The sequence below is a fragment of the Epinephelus moara genome, chromosome 19 (assembly GCF_006386435.1).
Source record: "Epinephelus moara isolate mb chromosome 19, YSFRI_EMoa_1.0, whole genome shotgun sequence".
Lineage (NCBI taxonomy): Eukaryota > Metazoa > Chordata > Actinopteri > Perciformes > Serranidae > Epinephelus > Epinephelus moara.
Window position 1 is genome coordinate 34,831,309 of NC_065524.1, and position 12,533 is coordinate 34,843,841.

A 12,533-nucleotide genomic window follows, 5' to 3' on the forward strand; every position below is an offset into this window, starting at 1 on the left:
TAGTAGAAGCTGCATAGAATTAAAGTACTTAAGTAAAGTTCAAGTACTTGTAAAGTATACTTTGAATAAGTGTATTTAGTTACATTCCACCACTGTTAGGTAACATGTGACAGTATGAGGTGAACACAGTCAGGAGAAAAATAAATAAAACAGGATTAAAAATAAGAGCAAAGATCAGAATCAGAAACTAGTCGAGGAAACAGGACGAACAACAGGACGTCCTTATTTATCAACTAAATTGGTATGTGCGTCAAGTAGCATTACGGCTGTGGATGCACATTAATGTAAGTAAATTACGGCAGCATGAATATGGATGATGTGGATGATTGCTGAATTGAATTTATGCCAGCAGTTAAATCAATGTCAATGGGGACGTAGATGTTTTAGACTTTTTTTTTTTTGATTAGCATAAAGTCAGGCCTCAGATATTCACCGTGAATGTAGAGATTTTTTATGCTTTTTAAATAACAAGTCACACTCTGTGGCTACGATTGCACCTTCAAAGTGCAGAGGAAAATGTAATTTGTTACAGTGAGATGTGTAATGAATGAACAGGAGAACGCTGTGAGCCAGTGGTCTCCCTGACACACGATAATGTGACACCGTCAGGAAACTATAAATGTAAATCTATAGCGGTGATGTGCATGGCTGACACTGTGTATATAGCTGCGGCGGTTTTGTGTACATACTTTATTCTGTTCAGTTGGCTTACTTAATAAGATCTGTGCTTTTTTTTTTCCTCCTAAGGTTGATTCAACCCCGTCTAATAACTCTCATACTCTGAAGAACTACAAGTCCAATGGAGAGGCAAGGAAGCAGAGATGCTTAAATGTGTTTCCATTTGAAGGGCTAATGGCTGAAGTGCTTGTTACCGACAGAGTGGAGGAGTGTGCTGCTGGAAGATGGCTATTACAGAAACAGGGAAATCTGGAGGACAGATGTGTACAGGCAGAAATGCAGACACTCTGAGTAGGTCTCTGATGTTTACCTTGGTTATCTCCAATTTACCAGGCATCTGTCTGCCTGTGCGCATTTCCCCTTAAAAGAGCCTGTATATTACTGACATTAAAATAACATTCATTTACTCTATATTGACATGTTTATGTACTGAATGTATGAAAGCAGAGAGGGTGGACGCTATAAAAGCACATACGATCTAATGAAATACAACCCTGCAGTAAATCCTTCCAGTGTGAAGCTTTAAATGTCAACTTTTGGGGTTCTTTTGGCATTTTAAGCTGTGTTTTAATGGATTATTTCCTATTATTTTGTCTCCATATTCTAAAAACAAACACATGACTTCTCAGCGTTTCAGATTCTCTCCGAGTGCTCTGTCTATACAATTACCCGTACTCAGTTCTCACATCATCTGCAACTACAGGCATATCAAATCCCAACCAGTTGGAGACAGCATTTCCTTATAAAGGAAAAGCCTGCGAGGGATAGCTTGATATAGCTGTGCCTCCCTCACTAAGTAGAAACATCAAACATGGGTTTTCGGTCTTCTTATAATGAGCTGTCTTCAGCTGTCAAGTGGTGGCGGGTGGTTGTAACCGGCTTTCCATGCAATGAAAAACTGACTGCTGTTTCTGCCTTCAGAAAAAGCAGGCCATTTGAATAATGTAGAGCAACAGTAAATAGCATTCAGCCTGCAGCCAGAAACCACATTGTACTGTATCTCTGTAGAATTAGCTACTGTACTTTGATGCGATGGACTGACAGCGCACTGAGAAACCTAACCATGAAATATTTTCAGTCCAGTCCATTCGAAACAAAAATAATGTTCTGCTGCTGATGTATGAGTCAAACTGCAATACTGCGAGTAATTCAATAGCACACCAGAGCATACGGCACACAGCAACAGCAAAAACACACAGCCATTCCCTCTGTATCAATCAGCTGAATGACATGCTGCCTTGTGTGAGTGTCAACAGATCCTGTTTGGGGACTTGTTCGGCTTGAGAGCAAAACACAACAGGTGAGAGCAATTCAGCAGCTGTCAACACAGTCCAGAATATAATCAGTCTATGAACGGAGCCGCAACAGGCTACATTCATTTCTTTTTTTTCAACTTTACCAGCCAACTTCACACCGTCTGTGAAGTCTGTGGGCTGCTGTGTGATGCAGCATGCGCAGTCAGGAAGCTGAACACTGTGTTGTGGTTTGCACAAGTCATGATATTTGATTGAGTAATGTTGAGGCAGATACTGTAGAATTTAGAAATGTGCGTTTGTGTGTTTCTGTGGAAGAGGTTTCGGAGAACCAGTTATTGAGAAACCATCACAACGACTGCATTGCGCCAGCCTGCTGTGCCACTACAATAAAAACAGAAGAAAAGGCAAAACCAGGGCTGCGACCAGTGACTGTTACATTATTGTATAATCTGTTGATTCAGTCCAGAGTCAGAAAACTTTATGTTCTTCACTTTATGTGTCCACATTTAAAGGCAAACTCAAAGCTTTTCTATTCTCCCAGGCTTTTGGTTAATTACTGTGTGTGAGTGTGTGTGAGTGCTCATATGGTTACACTTGTTTCCTGCATTTTTGCTTTTCTTTTGGTGGAGCAGGGGTTTCTTTTGATTTTGTTGATGGTGATAATTCACGCTTTAACTGTTTTCTTATATATGTTGTTTATATGCTACCTACAAGTATAATGAAATGTGATATATAAATAAAATCCCCATTGCCATATTACTTCTTTTTGTCCAACAAACAGTCGAAAATCAAAACATTTCAATTCACATTCATACAAAATGACAATCCTGTGTGGAGGCTGTGGCTCAGGAGATACAGCAGGTCATCCACTAATCGGACAATAGGGCTGCAGCTAACGATTATTTTCATTGTCAACTAATCTGTAGATTATTTCTTCGATTAGTCGACTAATCATTTTATCGAAAAATGTGTTAAAATGTTGAAAAATGTCGGTCTGTCTCTCCCAAACCCCAAAATTATGTCATCTAATGTCTTGTTTCATACTCACGCCAAAGGGTTTTAATTCACTGTCATGGGAGAGTGTGTAAAGCTGCCAATATCTGAATGTAAGAAGCTGCAATAAGAGTATTTTGGGTACTTTTATAGTACTTTTCTATGAAAAATGACTCAAACCGATTAGTCGACTACTAAAATAGTCACTGATTATTTTAATAGTCATTTGTCATCGATTAGTCAACTAATTGTTGCAGCCCTATCGGACAATCAGTGGCTTGATCCCTGACTTCTCCAGTGTGCCTGTCAAAGTATCATTGGGCAAGAAACTGAACCCCAAATTGCTGTGAGTGGATCTTTAACTGATGAACAGGTGGTACAGTGTACAGCAGTCTTAGCCACCAGTGTATGAATGTACAAGTGAATGTGAGTGGTCGGAAAACTAGAAAGGAGCGACACAAATGCAAGTCCTTTTACCATTTATCAATAAAATAGTTCACAATAAAGTAGAGATTGTTGATAAATTGTTAAAGCCACAGGTTTTTTTAATCTAAAGTGACAATAATCGTCCAGTTGTGACTTGTCAAATGTTAATATTTGCTCCTTTTCTGAGTCCATTATTATAGTAAATTGAATATTTTGGGTTTTGGACTGTTGGTTGGGCAAAACAAGAAATTTAAAAGGCGTCAACTTGGACTTTAACTACTGCATGACTTTGGCATTTTAACATTATTACTTTAGTTGTAGTTAGCTGTAGTTAGGCAGGACAATTAGATAGAAAGACATGGAGTGGGAGAAAGAAAGGGATCGACATGCAGCTAAGGGCTGTGTGTCAAACTCAAACCACGCTAAGATATTAGCCTCAACCCAGTGAGCTACATGCACCCCGTCAAGTAATATGAAAATACTCCATTCAAACTACGTCTGCATTTGATCCTTTTTGTACCCAGATCGAAAAAATAATGACTATGTGTATGGTTTTACTCACAACCAATCACTGCACGCGTTCTTCAATTTAAATTGGCATGTGATTGTCCCTCTACTGCAACAGCTACAGCCCATACAGTCTGTGCTGTGAAGTCGAGTGCGGTGTATCCGACCAAGCTGGCTGCTCAGCGTGCCGAGATGCCACCAAAACTTTCAAAAGTATGGCCACGCTGCACACCTGTGGTGTCTGGTGGCATTTTTGGCCACTGAATGCTTCCAGTCACATGCTGGGTATCGAATCAAGTTCTCTCGTGGTGTCAGTATCACTTTGATGGTGATATTGGTACTGGTATTGTTAATTTTTTACAATACCCAGCTGGAGTTCAAGCCCTACATTGTCACTTTATAAATGATATACATCATTTTGTTCTGCAGTCTCTTTTTTCTCTCAATACTGTGAACGTCTGCACATGCCCTTGAAAATATCTTTGCACATCCCTGCCTGGCTCTTTCATTTTAAGCAGTGACATAGTGTACATTTATAAAATACTGTTTTTTAAATGTATATTTTTTATTTATTTTTCACTCTATGTCTCTTGTCTCTGCACCAAAGCAAATTCCTTGTATGCAAAACCCTGCATGCCAAAAAAACTGTTCTGTTAAATCAATTGATCGACTAATGTTTCCAGCACTAGACACAACACTCAATTAATCATTCCAGCAGCATTCATCAGCACTGCATCAGAATCTGAATCTGATTTATTACCAAGTGCGTTTCACTCACAAGGAATTTGCTTTGATGTTTGCCGCATACATTAAACTTACAATAAACATATCGAGAGGAAATAATGAGGCAAAGTACCACAACAGTCGAGAATATAAATATAGAATATGAACATTACAATATAAATATGGAAAAGAGACTTCAAAAAATACTATAACATAACAAATTTGTACAATACAGCTGTTTCAGGGTGTGAAAGCTGCTCAGTTTGTGCAGGATGTGCAAAAATGATAATCAGAGGATGTGCAAGAGTTCACAGCGTAGTGAATAACGGGTCATGGGTCTTCTACTTGGATTTTCAAGTTTCAAAGCTTTAGAAACCTGCTCCGCTGTAAAGGCAGCCCATCCACACTGTCCTGTCATTCCCAGTTAGGCAGCTGATAGTTAAGCAAAGCGGCAGACACAGCCAGCAGGCCACTTGATAATATAGGTCAGAGGACTGGGAGCCTCCAGCCAAGAGGTGACACTGCACATCAGCAACATACCAAACAGCCTGGTGTCATTCCTGTGACACGTCCTACACAGATGCATTAGGAGCGTTTATACACTCTGAATCCTCCACTCAGCGTCTTAATGTGTTACCAGAATTTTACCTCGGGTATGTCAATAAATGCGCACACTCCCTAACTGCCTGTTTTATGATTGAGTTAAAATGCAAGGTGACACATTAACAGCTCAATGTTACATTCTGTCTCCGCTCTTCTATCAATAATTCATGTTATTACTGCAGCAGCATGATATCTCCAAAAACATTACTGAGTGAATTTATTGCTATGACTGCACATAATGGACTGAAAGTGGGGGGAAAAAACAGACTTCTGCTGTGAAACTGTAGATAACTCTGTTCCAGCAACCCATGACTCCAGCAATCTCATTGAAATTAAACTCGCTAAAATCCATATCATTCAATTTATATGGATGCGGCGGTGTAAGGGTGGCAAAACAGCACATGAGGGACATTCCCGATTCTATATTCGGTGATCCAATTAGAAAACAATGCACCCTGAAATATTCCATATCGCTCTGAACAATCCCCTGCGAGAAATCCACGCCACTGTGCTCGAGCAGAGAGGGAGACATTCCTGACTGTCAGCGTTCTGCGGCGGAGCGTCTCATCGCTCGGACAGGACTTTCAGCTCGGGAGTCAAGGGGTGCACGCTCCTAGTGGGTGGGTGTCTTTCTATACTGTGGGTACACTACACTGACACACACACACACAGCTCTCCTGTCATGCTGGGAAGGTTTCAGCCTGCTGCCTCAGAGAGGTCAGCGCTGGAATTCCTAAGGCCAAAGGAGATTAGTAATTGAGTAATGGACATGGTGACATGGACAATGAGGAGACAGAGAGGCAGAGGGAGAGAGCAGGAGAAGGAGAGGGAAAGAACGAGGGTATGAAACACAATATGAGTTCATTATCTATCTCCCCTCCCCATGACTGACCTTGGCTTCGGTGTCCCAAAACAAACTTATCTAGGAATTAAAAGGCAGCTCTGGAGAGTAAGCCAAGCACAATTGAATTAGAATATGTTTTTGAGACTGCCTGAAGACTAGAAAGAGTTCAAGGTGCAACGTTTAAAAGGTGAGAATTATTGAACATAATGTTCTGCCACTTAATGCATGCAGTTTATTCATATGCATAAAAGTTGCCGTAATATCTGCAGGGGTGCTGAACTCATCTTTTATTCACTGATTCCATTAAGAGATTGCTCTCACATGAGCCGCGGTGATGTATGAACTTCGCATTCTTTCCTGGGTTATAATGACAGAGAAAAATAGCGAGATAACAGGAGTTTTCAAAGGCTTTCGGAAAGTGGGCGAGGCATCCATCATGTAAGGTGACACCACAAAAAAAGCTGCGTCAGCTCCCCTTGAATCACAGCAGCTTTGTACTCTTGTATTTTAACAAATGCACACACAAGACAAAAAAAACCAGACAATTCCACACGCTCCATCTCAGAAACCACAGTTAAGAATGAAAGATATTGGCTTGAGTATTAAGCAGGAGCTTCTCATCTGGGGCTGTATTCCCCCTCAAAGGTTATAATAACGATCCACTGTAGCCGGGGGCACTGGAGTCATGCATCAAGGCAAATGTTTGCCTGTTCAAGTGGTTAGTCAATGACAAAGTGGAAAAAACTGAGCTAAAGAGCACCAAAAGTCTCTTGTGTGTTGACAAACCGGGCCGCTGCTGTAACATATCATTACTCAGGCTGCAGAGACACAAAACAGCTTGATGAGAAGAATCAGAAGATTGAGAAGGACGAGAATGACAACTGCTAAACCAACGGGAAATGTTAGTGGGTTCTCTTTTATAGCCTTTGAAGTCTGGGGTATTCAGTTTTAAAGGTTTTAAATTACACTATCCTAAAAAGCTGGTAATAATTTACATGCTATTTCAGCAATGGTGAGGAATTCACTGGAGGGCAGTGTTCTCAGTTAATGACTTGTTCTGCAGCAGGAGGCACACACACACACACACACACACCAGCGTGCACGCCACACACACACACACATGCTCAAAGCCCCCCCCCACCTCTAAATTCCTGCCATTGTTGTGTGAATGGGGAGATTTGGTATAATGCACAGACTGACCAAGACAAGGCAGCAGTGTGGATGCTCTAAAAAAGATCACTGTAAAAAACAAAACAAAAAAATGCGCCATATCGCATTTACACTCGAGTCATTCAGCAGAACGACCTTATCCATCAAAATGCTGGTCGCATATCTAAGCCACTTACACTTAACTCAACTAGCATCCCAGATGCCTGAATTACCCATTCAGGGTTTTTCCCTTAGGAAAAATCAAAGAAGCAGCAAATGAATACAATCTAATTTCCCTACAAGCTGGCTTTCCAAGCACTGAAACACATGCATGGACTACTGCCATGTACTGAAGAAATGGCTCTGGACGCATGCCAAAGTGTTTTCCACAGCAATCAATACTGGCCTACTGCTGCAGTCCCCAGCCTGTCAGTGCATGTGTGTGTATGAATGTGTGTGTGTGTGTGCCAAAGCCTTGTCAGCTAGAGGGACAGAATAGAGGAGAAGAGAGGTCAGATGAAATCAGAGGTGATGATAATAGCACATTAATATAACATGATCCAGAAATATTCTCAGCGGTTGTGAATTCCCATTAAGAGCGCCTTGCTGTATTTGCACTAAAGTGGGATATATAGTATAAGATAAGCATAAGCAATTAACCGCCTGAAGCAGAGTATACAATAAGTGGGTGTTGTGTGAGTGTGTGTGTGTGTGTGTGTGTGCAGTGGGCTGTTATCTACGACAGCTCTCTCCTGAAATGTGGGGTCCAAAAACAGAAAGTATTACAGGCGGACGAGCGGTACCAGCAGGAGAGGCAGGCCATTTGGAGTGAGAAGAAAATAATGTGTCACTCAATGAGTTTTAAAACACATGTGACTGTTTAGTCAGTGGCAGTTTGCAGGGAGACAAATAGAGCGGAGGCCCCAATGGAGGGTTTGTCATAATGGGTGAGCAACTCGACACAAAGCCTGTTTAAAGAGCAAGCAGAGCTCAACTGGTGGGGGTAAACACCGCTTGTCAGGCTGAGATACAATGAAAAATAGAGCTTCCTCCACATATGGACTTAATAATTAACCCAGAATAAATAGATTAATAAATATTCGCCGGATCTGTTCATCAGCTATTCGGCAAACACAGGGGTGCAGAGAGCAGGGGGTTTATTCAATGAATCATTATTTCTATTTCCAGCCTGGATTTAAAGCTGGCTGCGTTTAAAAAGGAATTGACCTCCAACCCTGTGACAGAAGAAAAACAAGCACAGTAGGTCATGGGTTGGTTCCTCCTGTCACCACACAGCACAGCAAAAACACGGCAAACACAGCGCAGGAGAGGCTGAGAGCAAACAAATACCTGAGAAATAACCAGGAAATTACATCATACCTCAGGCGCTGAGAACACAAGTGAATCAGTAATCCAATTCCAGCGAGCTAGTTCAATATAAGGCTGTTCTGATGTCTTGAAAAAGTTGTGCCTTTTGGTATTTGGAGGATATTGTGCTGCAGGCTTGAGATAATATCTGCCTACAAGATACTGTATGAGTCGTGATCTCACAGAGAAGAGGAGGACCGAAGCACCGGTTGCTTCTGTGTCAAATGTCTTCTGTTTTATGTTGTGTGAAGATATTCCAGAGTTAATCCAAGAATAAATGTCATGAGGCTCAGTGACACCGAGCTGTGGCTTTACCTCATGATGTGCTCTTTTAGTGCTTAAAACCTTGTGAAAATAGCACACTTCCTGAAAGCTGCAGTGTTATCAGGTTCATATCTGCGTGAGTCACTGGGCTAATTTGAACTCCTGATTTTCAGCCAGTCAATTACAGATTCACAGAGTAACTCTGCAGTCATTAATCTGTCTTTATACGCAACCAGAGTCCCAAAGAAAAATGACTAACGTGAGGTTTATAAACTCCACTTCCCACTGTGGCTAAAAATGAACTCCCCTCTCTGGTGTTTACGTTCCTTAAAAAACAAATAATCTTTCCACACACGCATCACTCAGGCGCAGAATTTTTTAACAGCCAATGAGTTTTAATATCACGGCTTTTTGTGAGGCTGGTTCCTGTTTGTTTTCTGGATTATGGGCTGCATCTGTAAGCGCTCCTAGCTGACTCACGCAGTGCAGATTAGTGTTATGGGGCAAAGTCAGCGAGAATCTGAACGCGCTCAGTGAAGGTCATAAACTGACTTGAAGTTGTCAGGGCAATTTCCACTGTGTAATATACAGTAAGTAGTCCGATTTGCTGAGAGCAGGAGCTCTGACAAGCCCTTTAATTGAGGGTGGCCTGCAGGCACCTACATTGCACTTAAACATATCATCCTCAAATTATATTATTTGGTAGTCTGGTTTGTTCTATAATCAGACTGCAACTTCAAAGCAAGTGCATGTGTGTGTGTGTGTGTGTGTGTGTGTGTGTGTGTGTGTGTGTGTGCTATGCAGGACTGTGTGCTGTGATGCAAGTTGCTGCATAATTCATGCAGGGAAATAGCTTTTATTCCTCTTGTACTCTGTTATCAAATACACAAACTGCAGCAGATGCTTGGATCCTTCCCGTTGATTCTTTCTGATTTGCATTGGCGTCGCAGCCCTTGTGGTAGTTAATATAATATTTTCCAGATATACCCAATGGAGTGGAATGTAAGCACTTTGCAATGCAAATAAGTCTTTTGGTAAGGGGGCGGAGCTGACATGTCGTTGCGCAAGTGTGGCCTCAGAATCGGCGATGCATGCACTTAAAGTAATTACTAAATAATTGCAGCGTGTTAAAGGCTAAAGCGAGAGGGCTTCAGGAGATGATACCCGTTCATAGAAGAATTCTGCCACAAAGATGATAGCTTGTCTGAGCGGCAGCCCATAAATAGCCACCTTTCTCATGAAAGGGAAATGTGATAGCCACTCTATTACTCAAGAGGAAAGAATGTAAGTAAACCATCAGCGGAAGAGTCGAACACAAACACGGCTTTGTCCTTCACTATAAACAATATAACAGCAGCGGAGAATCATTTCCATCCAGCCGCATGTGATCAAAAGCAGAGAGCAGTAATTAAAGTGCTGTTGTCGCTGCTTGAGGAATATCAGAGCGAAAACAACACATCATTTGTCTCACAGCCGCTGAGAAAAACTCCCAATATCAGAGTAATGCCATTCAGCGCAGCGATGTAACCGGATCACAAGCGCCACATATGGCCACAGTCAATCATAACTATTGCTTTTCTGTGCCAGCAACAGCGTAATGTAACACAGAGGCGTTTTAAGTGCTCGCCCCGGAACGTGAGCTGACAATATCGCATTGTGGAGGATGGAAATGTCCACATGGAAAATTATGCAAAGCGCGGAGAAGAGTAGTTAAAACGTGTCAGCGCTGGCCGAGCTCTGCCACGCTTTATGACTCGCTCTGGCTCTTTCAACATCAGGAGGCATTACAAAATATCTAATAACTATAGTACCCAGCGATCTGAGCCAGGTTGACCCCATGCATTCATTGCCGTTTCGCAATTTCCGCCCATATGTCAGTATTTGACACGCTTTACCAAGAAATGAAATGACAGAGCCTCGGCGCAGGATTCTTGCGGATTTTCCCCTTTCTAACACAATTAACCCCACAGAGCGCAGCAGCAGCCTTATTGAGCGCAGCTGGACAAGTGCACATTCAGCAGTTGTCACCACAATAGACAAATAGGCTAAAGTAAAACTGGGGAACAAATACCGCTGTAGGTCAATCCTTTAACAGCTCGGGTACATCAGTGTCAGTATTGATGCATGCGTTTATGAACGTCTGCCTCAGGAGACTAAACATCCCCTGCCAACTCTTAATGCAGTAAAGATGCTGGTTAATAAAAAATGCTCGCGAACAAGGGAGAGAACAAACACGATTAAAAAAAACAGCAGTTATGCGTAATTATTCACCAGGCGATTAATATTCCTACCTCTCCATGGGCGACTGTCCGTCCCTGGGGAGTATCCTCGGGTAGAAAATAAAGTTTGGAGCTTGATAAAAGTTGCTTGCTTGTTCTTTCTTCCCAGAGCAGCTGAAGCTCCGCTATGCAAATAGGATCCTCCGGTTTACATCTGACGAAGAAAAAGTCTCCGAGAGACAGAATCCTCGGTTTGCCGTCCCGGTGAAATTTAAAGGCTTTATAGAATATATATGGTCCATGTAAACCGCAAGACGAGCCCACCCACTGTAAAGGAAAAACACAAATAGAGGAATTAATGAATGGCTTATTTGGTAAACAAATCGCAGCAAAGTGGACACAAACATTTCAAACATCCCCTGCGTAATTACGCACGGTTGGCAAAACACCACATTAGGATAGCTCAGTTTTCTGCACACAATTAGTATCATGTAACTATTTTTAGATGTTCAACATATGACACAGATGTGGTCATGCTAAATGCAATGTGTCAAACTTTTGTGGATCAGGCACGTGAGGACAGTTTAGAGTCGGTGGCGATTAGCGCAATGCGAAAATAAAATAAATAGACGGTTGATAACAAACGTTACCTTCAGTGAGTTCGGCTCCATCTCGACGTTATGAATTGATTAAACTCAACACGCTCTCCAAACTTGCAGGCTTGAATGGATTGCCGAAGGTCCTGCAAGGTGCATATTTCTGTAGAGTTTAAAACATCGTGTAATAGTCCATAAAGGGTCGTGGAAAAATATGTTTCGCGGTGAGTGCACTGGATTAAATGTTTTATAAGTCTGCGTATTTATTTATGTTAGTAAATCCATGATTGTGATTTTTGGCGAATTTATATTACGCGCAATCACGTGTTTAGACAAAATATTAACATGTAATAATTAATATATAAAAAATATTCAACCATCAATAGATAGAAGTTGTATTTAAAGATACAAAATACCGTTTTCGTGGAATTATCTGCGCCTAAAAGATTAATCTGCGCCAATATTCCGCGTTAATAGGCTTTTCTGAGACCGTGCGCCTTCCAGGACTTCTGTAAAAGACGTTCACTATGAAAGCACATTTCTCACAGTAATGACACTGAGGCGCTTGCTGTGGATGCCTTCAAGAAACAATGTTACATGAAAGTTAATAGGGCTATCAAATGATTCCTCAAAAGGCAATGTGGGACCCGCGAGGTGCCGGCTGCGCTTTGAGCGGAACTTGCTATGCGTTATGGCACAGGCGCGCAGGGCTGGCGTTAATGCTGAAAATAATAATGGCCTTTATATTTTTTTTTTCTGAGGCGAGCATGAAAAGACAAAATTGGCCGAGTTAGAAAGCGGGGCGTCACGAGACAGAATCCACGAGGCGGTCCATTATCCAGACATAAATCATGTTAAAACGCCGCGCTGACCTTGTGAAGACAGCGGGATATATTTGACACGGGTT

General features: G+C 41.7%; 1 protein-coding gene across 1 annotated transcript in view; it reads right to left on the reverse strand.

Annotated features, from left to right (window-relative positions):
• The window catches only part of arid5b (AT-rich interaction domain 5B), a 103,588-nt gene extending 91,882 nt beyond the window's left edge, over window positions 1–11,706 (reverse strand). Inside the window, exons 1-2 of the mRNA XM_050071372.1 lie at window positions 11,681–11,706; window positions 11,103–11,357 (exon numbers count right to left, since the gene is read on the reverse strand). Coding sequence (XP_049927329.1) covers window positions 11,103–11,357; window positions 11,681–11,701 — 276 coding nt within the window. The 5' untranslated portion in view covers window positions 11,702–11,706. The remainder of the gene's footprint in view (window positions 1–11,102; window positions 11,358–11,680) is intronic.
• Between the last annotated feature and the right edge of the window lie 827 nt (window positions 11,707–12,533).